Raw genomic sequence first — 13,463 nt, forward strand, 5'->3', positions numbered from 1 at the left:
TTAGGGAACAGAAGGCTGATCATTTGAAATAAGTACTTGGCACCTACAAAAGTGAATTGGGTCCAGTGTGTAAAGGCAAATAACTGCGGCTGCAAGCCAACCAACATGGATGTTGGTTTTAAGTAGTTTTCCAGTCTGTATATGAAATGCTTCATATGTTCTCAGATTCTATTTTAATTTCATCCACAGATGTGCACATTATATGATTCACAATTGGGGAGAGAGGGCAAAGATTTCTTCCACTGTTCATACTAGGATTTCAGAAATAAATTTTACTTTAGGTGGGCTCCACAAGAATAGAAGTGGCTTACAAACAGAGTTAGACCTTGATGTAAAGCAAGAATATGCTCCTAAAGGAGGAGGAGGAGGAGGAGGAGGAGTAGCTTGTGATAGTGGCACAGATTAAGAGAGAATAAGATATATTAAACTTGTAACTCATGGTGTATAAAGATGTTACTTTTATTGTTTAATTCAATACTTTTCAACAAGTTTAACCAGAATGAAAGTAATGAGATTTGTGAACCTTCTTGTTAGATTCACATCTGCCAATGCAAAAGCCAAGAAAACAGGCACTGCTTCCTAGCTGCAGAAATGGCAAGAAAGCTGCAAATATGATACAGTTATTAACTGTCAGGCATATCCACTTGAATGTTTTCTTGCCAAGGAAGCACATGGGGCGATACAGTGAAAAATAATTGTTTTTAATCATTTAGAACTGGGTTCAAATCTGCTTCCAGATTATGGGTTTTTATGGATTCACCAAATCATTAAACATTATTGCCAAGACTTTTTGTTATAATAAGACAATAGCTGATAACATTCCTCAGCATTGAAAACACTGAACTTGGACTGAATCACTGGTGAATTCAATACCGATGGAACAGTTAGAATCTGGTATTATTTCACAAGACTATTAATATAGATCATAGTTAAAGCCTGCTGCCTATAAATGAAACTGTTCACAAAAGTTATGGACGCAGGAGACATTAGAAAACTGTATCATTACAACTTGTCCAGAGTGCAGGGAAGCTGGTTAGCGATAAAAGCTGAAATTAAAAAGAAAAGCAAGCTCAGTTATGTGCAAAGCAAGAAACCATATTCAACATTATTATTTGTATTATACAGGCTCATGGGACAATTTCTCTCACTGCTTCAGTTCTGCACTGATTTATCCTTTAATCTCATTTTTCACAACAGTCCCACACACACCTTCCCTCTGTAACAAAAGGAATGTTTAATTTGTTAGAGCATCACTACAACACTGTATCATCAATTCCTGCCTACACTTTGCTTTGATACATATATTTGTTTCCGACTTTTTAATTTTGATTAATCTTTTTCCTTGATATCCTAGCTTGGTGATGAATAAAGATGGCCTACCTATCATTGCTGCATTATACAGTGAACAATACTGCCTTCACTATTTGGAGCAGAAACTCCCATCACAGAACTAAATACATATGAAGAAGTAAAATGCAGCAATAAGCAGAGACATTCTCACATTCAGCTTATGCTAAGCAGGACTGTTGGGCAGAAGGGGCAATTTTCAGTGGTCAGTTATGGGAAATAGCTATTGCTACTACAGACATAATAACCACAGCCATTCAATTTGTGACCAGAAATAGCCCATGGGGCACATATTAACTTTGTGATCCTGTTTATCATATAACAAAATCTTGACATATTTGTGTCATAGATCTGACATATGTATCACAGATGTATGTCTACAGTATAATCTCTATATACACACAAACTTAACACAGAGTTACACATACTTGCTCTTGTTAAAGCAGTATTACAGATAAATAAATAAACTGTCAAGAGAAATAAATGAGATATTTCAGAAAACAAATTTTCAGACATCTATTATATGCTAGGCACCTTCCTCTCTTAAGTCTCATCTTCATTTATATGGTGGCTTTCTGATAAACATGTATAACATACAGAACAGAACATAAATTTACTACACCTCTGTTGAAAAGTTTGTATTATTTCGGAAGTTACTTTTTTCTCACAATTACCATAACAACATTGATTGCTATATTGTTATGTTTAGGTTTAACAAACTTTTCCATTTACACTGTTATACTAACACTTTACATCTTTCCAGTTATGGTGACAGCTATAACTGATATAGCCATAGGAACAAATATCAGAAAATTGTAAAAGAGTGCACATTAGCACCTAGTGATACTAAAAACTAACAACAGGAGGAAGACATTAAAAGAAATAGGAAGAATTATTTATGTTAATAGTAACAATTTGCTTTTATTCTCATACAACACATATTCTCATGAGCTAAGAATTTCCAGGGGATGAAAACCTGGTACAGTGTAAGTTATATTCTTCAATGAAAAGTGTAAAAGTCCTTGATGTCTCAGGATATTCATTGACAGATCTCTCTTCTTATTACTTAAGCGCACACACTTCATAAAGACAAATGCTCTTCTTACACAAACCAAACTTCAAATAACTATTTTGTTCGTAAGAATAAATATTTTTTATTTAGGACTGTAGAACAGAAACTGAATCCATTGTGCAAACATGTTAATGATTCACTGCTTTGCTCAGTACTATCTGCCATCAAGATTGGAAGTGATCAAAGGCATTTGAAACAACAGAAAGTCACTCTATTTCTTCCACATTTAAAATGTTAGTTATAAAATTTTAAAATGGTACGTAGTTGAGATACAGGTGAAACCACAGACTTCATAATTTCAAGGTACAATACAGTTTTTCGTAAAACTGTTCACAAGGTTACAAATCATAGAATTTAATTAGTTTATTGAAATTATTCAGTTCATCCTTGTCATCTGTAGAATGAACTGCTATTCCAATCACATGGGACCGGCAGAGGTAGGTATTAATAAGTTTTCTTATTTTGATTCCCAAAGAGATTTCTGTATTATTTTCAGTTACCTACAATATATTTTGGATAAATTTTACAACAATTTTCTCTCAACAACCAAAGCACAATATGGAACTACAAAGGGTAATAATTACATAACAATGAAACAAGGTTATTGTACAGAAATAGTCACAGCAACAATTCAAAACTTTTATTAATGACAGGCAGGAATCCCAGACATTCTAACTGAAAATGTCATATTCTGTTGACCTCAGTGACTGAACACCATCCAACTTAATAAAATCATGGTCAATGCTGATTTGCAGCTGCAGTCTTAAAACAGTAATCCATTCAATTTACTACATACCATTGACATAAAACAGTACAATCAAGTTTCTGTATTTGTACAATTCTGGTAACTTCACCTACTCTACTAAAAGCTTTTGTTTAACCACTCCCATGTATTTTCATTCTTAGAAAAATATTCAGTCATACATGCATCACATCTAACATTTGGAGAGAAGACAGACAGACATAAGACAGACAGTCATAAGACAGGCAGACAGACATATTTGCATGTGTGCACATGAATGTGCATGCTCACACACCTCCAAGCACACATATGTGCATTCAAAACACACACACACACACACACACACACACACACACACACAGAGAGAGAGAGAGAGAGAGAGAGAGAGAGACTCAATGTACAAAGTTGTGTACAGACATTTCAGTCACACACATGAATTACAGAGGAAAAAATTGAAACAGTAATACAACTATAGGCCAGCTGCCATGAAAACTCAAAAAATTCTGCACATAGAGATCCATCAACATATATTTCTGAACAAAGCCTTGTGGCAGATCTTAAAAATCACAGTACTGAAGCCTGTCATGAAATTTACAGTGGAGACTTTAGAAGCTCCCATAAGATACAAAACCATGTCTCTAGCACATTGACGAGTTTTGGCATTATATACCCTGTGATTATTTTCAAACACAACATAAGATTAAACAAAAACAAAAAACAAACAGGCAGTCAAATAACAACACACCTGTTATTTTTGTACAAGTTATAGTAATTTTTAACAGTATCACATTAAAAAAGCTATGCATCCATACTGCAATGTATTAGTAGATCTTCATAAAGTTAAATATAAATTTTAGAATACAACAAACACTGGATTACATGCACACATCACTGAATTTATCATTCTCTTCTTTGTCACTACATACAAAATGCACATATAACTGTTGTTAGATTGCAACTGTTTCTTGAAAAGTCCTCTTCTTACTGTTCATTATTAACATAACTATCAAAAACTACCAAACCCAATATCCATTCTGTCCTGTTTTAATCGATCAAGCATGTGATTTGGGAGGTAGCTCGGTTGAGGATAGGTACTGTTTGAGTACGGGGACGGGTATGGATAATTTGGACTTGGCACATGCAAGCTGTGAGCTGGAGGATACTGAAAGCTACCCCCAGATGCTCCAGCATACGGTGGAGCACTATGAGAGTACTGACCATATGGATATGGCAAAGAATGTGTTCCCATGCTCATGGGGTTGTGAAGTCCCACAGGTGATCCCAGAGTTCCCATCGAACTGCCCATACCACATGCTCGTTCCATTATTCCACCACTCATTCCATTGCCAAACATTCCATTTGCACTACTCACTACATGACTGGCCATTGGGTGTGGTGCACCAATTAGATTGGGGTACGTATTAACATTAGAGTTCATTGGTGCATAGTTGGAAGCTAAGCTGCTGACAGAGAATGAACTAGAAACTTGTCCTCCTGCTTCATGATTCACTGCTGTACTGCTGTTTGCAAGTGATGTTACAGAAAAGTTCATGCTTCCATTACTATGATGCAAACTATAACTGTTTGATGTGCTGACAGAGTAGTTTGAACCAGAGCTTGTATAATGTGGACTATAATTATTAGAATTGTGACCGTTCGCTGCACTGTACTGTTGACCACTTGAATAGCCTCCAAGGTACCCTGAGTTGTCATTAAACTGAGTGGTAGGAATATGGCCATTGCTGAACTGCTCTTCAACATTACCGTTTCCAATTGTACTATGAGGGGCCTCACCATCTGCAATACTTGGAATTTGATCTACCAAAGATTCAAGCCCTGATAAACTTTTGGATGATACATCCTGGTTTAAATTTCTCTTTGAATTGTATTCTGTCCCTGTATAACCTAAAACAGAATGGTTATCTGGACTTGTCTGGAAATTTCCATAATTTGGGTAACCTAGATTATTGGAATCATTGGGAGGTGCAGGACTTGAAAACCGACACTCAGTGGGATTTTGGTTATTTTCTCCCATTACCTCTTCCTTTGATGTTCTAGCCGCACTTTGCTGCCCATCATTTGTTTCCTCTGGCATGCTACTCGGAGGTTCAAAGTCAGGAGGTGCCAGACTTGGAGAAGTTGGTGATGGAGATCCTAGATTATGTTCAGACGAAATTGCTGCACTGATTTCAGATGAAAGATCAGAGTGAGTGAAGGACTGTGATGGTGGCTGAGGGGACTGTGTATAATGCTGCTGTGATGGAACAGGTGAGTGATGATAATTAGGAATTTCTGATGGTGATTGCGAAGGGTGTTGGGAGTACGAATGAGAGTGTCCTCCATATGAAGGTGAGAAATTCTGTTGTCCATAGCTAGATGGTGACTGAATAGGGGGAGAGAAACAATTATTAGAAACTGTTGTTGATGAATTTGTATGGTCAATAAGGCCATTAGTATTTGGAATTACATCCTCTGTCTTAATTTTTTTTGGCCTGCCCCTTTTCTTCTTTGGCACTTCACAAACATTGTTAGGCTCTTTCTTCGGTGCTTCGGCACTAGGTTTTTTTACTTCAACACAATCTGATTTAATCTTCTTTGGCCTTCCTCTCTTCTTCTTAGCTGGTGGCTGATCTTCTTTTTTCATGACTGCATTACTCAGATCAGTCAGCTCATCATTGGCAGGAATTCGTCCATAACCATAGAAACTGTGCTCATCCTTTGGCTCATCTTTCAGTTCCGGTTCAAAGTAGTTCTTCAGCTTAGAGTCTGTGAAAACTACCTCTGTTTCATCAAGGTCTGTAATTATTCCATTGAGATAATCTCTGAATTTCTTGAGAGCAGCATAAAAAGGAACCTTATCAGCAGCACGAGGAAGCTGTGCACATCTGGCACTTGATGATGGCATCACCCACATATACTGAAACAAGTAAAAAACAAAGTATATTAATGTGAGAACTATCCATAAGCCCAGAAATATTGTGTTCGGACTACGATAATGGTTATCAGTGCTGTAACAGATTCACCCAAAATCTTTAGTTACTAATTACAGTTGAAGGCAATCAAAGCATTAAAATCAAAAATAAACTTCTAAAGCTTCAAACCATTTACAACTACCAAGTTCATATCGTCAGTGCAGAAACAATATTGTGCAACTGATTTTTCCAGACTTTGGTCAGCTGGTGTACTTAAATCAGCATAGCTGCCTTTACTGCAGAAATGGCACACTTTCTTTTCTTTACAATGAAAATGATGCTGAAAGAATTTGAAATAAGTTCCACCAGGATGTATTTTAAAACTGTACTTTATTAAACACTACTAGTTTTCAGCATGGCTCATTCTCAAGTTTATTTCTCTACATCTATATCCCACTAGTTCCCTTATGGTGAGTGGTGGACTGCACATTGTGTATCAATGTCATTTCCCCTTTTCCTGTTCCAGTCATGTCTGGTTTACCGAAACAATGACTGCTGGTAAACCTCTGAGTGGGCTCAGATCTCTCTAATTTTACCTTCATGGTCTTTTCATGAGTGATACATATGAGGAGCCTGACTCTTTTAGGAACGTATGCTCTAAAAATTTCAACAGTAAACAATACTGTGATACAGAATGCTTCTCTTCCCGCATCTGCCACTGCACTCAGCATCTCTGCATTGAGTATCTCTGTGATATTTTTGTGCTTACTAAATGAACCAATAATTAAATATGCTCTTCTTTGGATCCTCACTATTTACTCTATCAATCCTATTCGGTACAGATCCCAGACTGATGAGCACTATTCAGGTATTGGTCAAATGAAGGTTTCATACGCTATCTACTCTGTGGGCGGATTACATTTCCTGTGGGTTCTTCAGATGAATCTCAATCTGGCATCTGCCTCACCTCTGATTAGTTTTATGTAGTTATTCTACTTTAAATCATTCCATATGCATACTCCTACATACTTTATGAATGCAACTGCTTCCAGTGATTATTCTACTATCATGTAACCAAACAATAATGAGTCTTTCTGGCTATTTATCCAAACAATAATGAGTCTTTCTGGCTATTTATGCTTAGTATGTTACATTTGTTTATACTGATGGTTAAGTGTCAATCCCTGCACCAAATATTGATCCTCTACAGGGCTTCCTGCATCTTGCTACAATTTTCTAGCGTTGTGACTTCTTTGCATACAACAGCATCATGCACGAAAAGTCTTCTGGAACTTTCAATGTTAGCTACTATGTAATTTATATGATTATATTTTGAAACACTCCTTTGGGGCTCACCAAAAGTTAGTTTCATGTCTGATGATTTCTCTCTACTGAGAATGACATGCAGTGTTCTGTTCGCTAGAAACTCTTCAATGCAGTCACACAGCTGATCTGATACTCTGTACACTCATATTTTGTTCATTTATGCGGCAGTGGGGAACTGCGCTGAATGTCCTCCAGAAGTCAAGGAACGCAGCATCTAACTAGCTGCCTGTATTTAATGCTTTCTGGTTTTAATGTGGACTGGATTTCACATATCCATTGTTTTCAATACTAGTATTTATTCTCATGTAGGTGATTTTCGGTCTCCAGAAATAACATAATACACGAGCATAAAACATGTTCCAAAATTTACAACAGATCAACATCAGAGATATAAGCTTATAGTTTTGTGCATCTGTTCAATGACCCTTTTTTGAAAACAGAAATAATCTGTCCTTTTTTCAGTCATTAAAAATGATTCACTCCCCCAGAGACCTACAACAGACACTGGTTAGAAGAGGGGAAAGTTCTCCTGCATACTCTACGCAGAATTAAATTGGCAACCCAGTCCAGTGGCCTTTCCTCTGTGTGCGATTTCAGTTGCTTTTATATCTGATGGTCACTTATTTTGACATCTGCCTTTTGTCATTCGTGTGACAATTTAGAGGTGGAAATACAGAGTGAACTGCTGCTGTGATACAGTTTTAGAAAAAGGCATTTAATATTTTGGTCTTTTCTGTGTCATCCTCCATTTCAGTGGCACTACAGTCACAGAATGTCTGCACATATGGCTTTGACCTGTTTAATGATTTAACATAAGACCAAAACTTATAAGGATTTTCTATAAAGTCAGTGAACAGAATTTACCTTTGAGTTTGTTGAATGTTTCACATATGGCCCTCTTCATGCTAATTTTGGATTTGTTTAGCTTTTGTTCATCTGTGAGGCTTCAGCTACTTTTAATTTGCAATGCAGCTGTCTTAACTTTCATAGCAGGTTTCTTAACATGATGGTCGAATCATGGAGGGTCTTTTCCATGCCTCACAACTTTGGGTGGCACGTACCAATCTAAAGCATATTGAACTTTGTCCACTGGCATTCAACATTGACAGTGCTGGAGATGAAATTTTCATATTGACCTATAAGGTGATCTAAAATCTGTTTCTTGTCACTCTTGCAAAAGAGAAATATCTTCCTATCTGTCTTTGTATTCTTATTTACAACCATATTCAGAGGTGTTCTAACAGCTTTATTATCGCCAATTCCCTGTTCTACACCAACCGAGATGAAAAATTCATGTCTATTTGTCACCAGCATGTGACAAAAGCTGTGGATACACCATCCTTGTAAAACAGAAATCATGCACCATGCAATTTTCTATAGGGAGGTGACAATGTCAGAATACAGTAGTGAAATGCAGGAATATCTGCAGAGGATCAAGACTGGTACAGTGACTGGCAGATGTCAATCACTCTCAAAAACAAACTCCACTTTCATATGCAATTCTGAAATGAGCAACAATTTCTTTCTAAAGCCTTGATTCAAGAACTGCTTTCTAATACAGAATGATATATACCATGTGATATCAGTGTGCTGCGGCTATGTATGCTTATGCATTTATGCATAAAATCAACACAAAGTATGCTACACAGATTTCTTCGATAATAATACATGAGACTTGAGCTTCTCCCAGCATATTAGATGTTTGTATATCTTACGTGAATGCAGACAGGTAACATCCCTGAGAACTGCAGATATTTTGATAGGTGAACACCCTCTCATTTTCCAGGTACAAATGCACCAACAGATCACTGTGACTGTATAAACAGAGTGGAAGGTTATGCCTAATTATGCTTGGAAATCTGCTCTCTCCTCAGTTAAACAGAACATGGACAGAATTAGTGGTACTTGCTTACCTGTTGTCAGTTAATGTTTCACTATCATTAATGTCTTATGTTGGTCATCTTTGGCTGTGTAGTGATGTTAATTGTTGACTCTGTGTATTCTGTTGTTCTTCAGCCACTTTTTGGTTTCAGTGTCACTACAACTCTATGCATCAAGGGTTTAGATTTGTAACTTGAAAATGACAAACTGTTCAACTGTCAAAATACTAGTAGTTGTTGATGGCATTACTCAGCTGCACACTTATAAGTTATTTGAATAGCCAACTAAACAACTTACTAAGTACTTGGACATGGCTCAAAAAATTACTTAGAAATGATCACATTTGGCGTACTGGTAACAGCTTTGTTGGTTTCAGGTGGTTTCCCATAAATTTGTATATGAAAAATACAGAAGACATGATAAGTATTAGCAAAAATAATTATAAAATTCACATATTCATGGTCACAAGAAGTGTGCCTTATGAATTTTTGGATGACAAGAAGAAATCTTAAAATGTTCTTGGGTATTTAGCCATCTGGTGTCCATTTGGACAGTGCAGCTGTCAGTACTTGTAGTAAAATGTTGTAAGATATATGTAGTTAAAATTAATAAGGTATATTTAAAAACCATTCTCTATCATTGTCCACTTTGAACCAATTAACCTTATGCTTACTCAATATGTCTTTTCCACATTTTTCTGTCACTGACTACGATCACTCATTCTTTTTTTGTCAACTCCCTCTTTACATTCTCTTTACGAATAGGACCTTTCCATTTATCAGGTGGCTCCCTTGTTTCTGGTTCATCCAGTGCTCTTCTGCACATCTCTGTGCACATTTCGCCCTGTGGCATGCTCATCGGATTTCTTGCTCAGAGGGGTTTAGTTTTATTCAAAATGATGGGTTGAGTACTGACCAAATAAAAACTTGGTTGCCATTTTTTAAAATGACATTCTATATTTTTCACTTTTCAGTAACTTTACTGGGTCAAATATATATCTACAAAATTTTTGTAAAACCACATCCACATTTTGATCATCTGTCTTTCTGTTATTTGGTGTTTCATGTACAGAGGGAACATATAATGTCATTATATGTATTTTATCACACATCTGTTTGAAACAACATCTTTACAGAATCCATATAAAAGTAATAACTGCAACAAGCAAGTATCCGTAATGGATAACATTTTCCACACATTCTTTTACATCAAAGTTTTTGAAGTTGTCCCAATACACTGATGATAACACTCCACAACAAACAGATACTATAATTAAATTTTCCTCAAGACATTTAGGTCTCATCATTATCTACAATAACGATAATTATTTACAATCATTCTCTATGATGTTGACAGAATCTGAAGAAATGAATTAAAATTTGTGCCACAGTCAGGACTCGAACATGGGTCTTCTTGCTTACTAGGCACAAATGCTAACCATTACACCACCACAGCAGTATGGTCAACATTTCTGCATGAACTACCCAAGTCAAATGCCCTCCCCAACACAAACTTCAATTCATATCTTCAGCTTATTTCCCCCCTACATTGTCACTATTGCCAGGACTCTCTAGTATTGGAATAGCACCCGTGTTGGATGTAATGGGGAAGCCCTGTACCATAGGTAATCTTATAGATCTTATAATTAAATTTTCCCCAAGACATTTAAGTATCATCATTACTAGAGATAAAGTAGCCTCCATCATTACCATAGTTCAAGACAAATCTTAGAGAATGTGTAACTTCACAAAGATAGCGTTGTGTTGTAGTTCACTTTTGGGTTTCCTGTGGCACAACCGTTATTTGTAGAAACCACATAGAAAGAAACAATTTGGTCATGTCTGGCTTGGGCTACCTTCATGATGTTATGGAAAGATGTTCAGTATTACATGAATGCATCTACAGCACAGACAATTAAGCACACAATTATACTGTCAAAGTGTGGACATGTCCCATACTAAACTGGTTTCACAGCATGGCTAAAGTACCATTCACTGGTTACCCTGGCATCTAAGGAAAATGGACCAACAATTTCCATGATTTGACATCATTACCAATACACTTACTTTTCCTCACACTCACTTCTATTTCATGTACTGCGTGTGGTAGGGCTGTGACAAAGCACATTCAGGAGGATGGTGGTTCAAGTCCCCATTCAGCCACCTAGTTTTAGGTTTTGCATGAGTTCCCTAAGACACTTACAGCAAATGCAGAGATGTTCCTTTGAAAAGGACACAGATTTCCTTCCCCAATTCGAACTGGTGTCCCAGGTCTAATGACCTCAGCGTCAATGGGGCTTTAAACACTAATTTTTCTTCCTTAATATTTCTTTCATGTCTGCTTCTCACAGATGTTCTTTCACCTAAATACAAACATCCCTTGCCACTGAATGATCCTCTGCTAGCAGAACTGTGATCACTAGTTACTGTAAAAGCATTGTCTTTTTTGTCTATCCATTGAACTATATCATTGACATCTTTTTACATCCATTGACTAGCAATTTCATCAAATCTAGGACTGTTAAAACTGACAGGTTCCTGTGAACACATTTTGTACTATACTAAAGAAAAATGGTATGTAGATTGACAAGGCATGGTCTAGGAGACTACAACGTATGTCCAAACAAACTAGAAAGTGACAGTGCAATGAACAAGAAAATCTTGTAGAATTTGTGATTACAGAAGGGCATTCTGTCAGAACTGACCATGGAAAGTGAGTTAGAAAATTTTTGCGCAGTCTGAGAGACCACACGTCATGAGTTAAGGGCTAATATGGGGTGTGTCCTCCCTTTGTCTTGATGACAGCCTGTCTGCTACCGGAGACTCTTTCAATGAGGTGTCTGAATTTTGGTAGAGAAACGGCAGCCCATTCTTCCTGAAGAGCTGAAACCAGAAAAGGTAGTGGCATTGGACGCTGGGACCTAGAGCGAAGTTGATGTTCTACTTCATCCCAAAGGTGTTAAAAAGGATTAAGGTCAGGACTCTGGGCAGGCCAGTTCATTTTTAGGTATGTTATTGTTCACAAACCATTGCCATGCAAATGCTCCTTTATGATAGGGTGCATTGACATGCTGATACAAACAATCATTATCTCCAGACTGTTCCTCTACTGTACACAGTATACAATGCTGTAAAATTCCTCTCCATTTAGTGTTTTTTTAAAGTTTTTAACCAACATGGTTGGGAACATCAGTGATCTTACTTGTGATAGTTACTTATGAAGAAATAGTCACGATCTCAAAATATCATTTAAAATGACCGGTATCGGCACATACAGTAGGCCACTTCCAGATTGACTGCACCATTTGCTGAAACTGGTGACATGTTGAGCATCTGCACAATAAGTGCTCTGCTCTTGACAACAGGCAGCTGCTCAACACACCACCAGTTCCAGCAGATGGTGCAATCACTCTCAAGATGGCCAAAAGCAATTATTTTAAATAAATGGTATTTTGCAATCATGACTGTTTCCACACAAGTAGTTTTTTTTAAAGTGTGATGAGGGAACTGCACCCTAACCATGACAAACGCCCCTATACCATACCATCATGTCCTCCATACTTCACTGTAAGCACAACACATGACAGCAGGTAATGTTCTCCAGGCATTTGCCAAACCCAAACGCTATCATCGGACTGCCAAAGGGAATAGCGTGATTCATCACTCCAAATCACTTGTTTCAAGTCATCCACCGCCCAGTGGCATCACGTTTTACATCACCTCTAGCATTGCTTAGCACTGACTACAGACATGTGGTTTATGAGGAGCTGCTCAACCATTGTACTCATTGTTTTTAACTCCCTACAGACAGTCATTGTGCCAGCTGGACTGATGGTAGCAATTTGGAATTCACAAGTGATTCTTTCTGCTGATTGTGTGTGAATTTTTAAACCAAGCTCTCCAGTGCTTGATGGTCCCTGTCTGTCAGTACATGAAGCCTACCTGATCTCAGTTTAGCTGTGGTTATTCCTACATGTTTCCACTTCACAGTCACATCATCAACAGCTGGTGTGGGTAGCTTTTTGGAAGGACTGAAATGTTCCTAATGGATCTGTTACTCAGATGATGTCCAATGATCCGTTTTATGTTCAAAGTCACTGAGCTCTCCTGTCTCGCCCATTCTGCTGTTACTGTTTCTCTACTGACGACAATACTCCTCACCTAGCATATTTTTAGGACCACCT

General features: G+C 37.3%; 1 protein-coding gene across 2 annotated transcripts in view; it reads right to left on the reverse strand.

Moving 5' to 3' along the window:
* Nucleotides 1-3,044: 3,044 nt before the first annotated feature.
* Nucleotides 3,045-13,463, reverse strand: part of LOC126184925 (uncharacterized) — a 207,762-nt gene continuing 197,343 nt past the window's right edge. For both annotated transcript variants that reach the window (XM_049927597.1, XM_049927596.1), the window contains exon 7: nt 3,045-6,078. In XM_049927597.1, coding sequence (XP_049783554.1) covers nt 4,168-6,078 — 1,911 coding nt within the window. In that variant the 3' untranslated portion in view covers nt 3,045-4,167. The remainder of the gene's footprint in view (nt 6,079-13,463) is intronic.

Source organism: Schistocerca cancellata, chromosome 4, assembly GCF_023864275.1.
Source record: "Schistocerca cancellata isolate TAMUIC-IGC-003103 chromosome 4, iqSchCanc2.1, whole genome shotgun sequence".
NCBI lineage: Eukaryota > Metazoa > Arthropoda > Insecta > Orthoptera > Acrididae > Schistocerca > Schistocerca cancellata.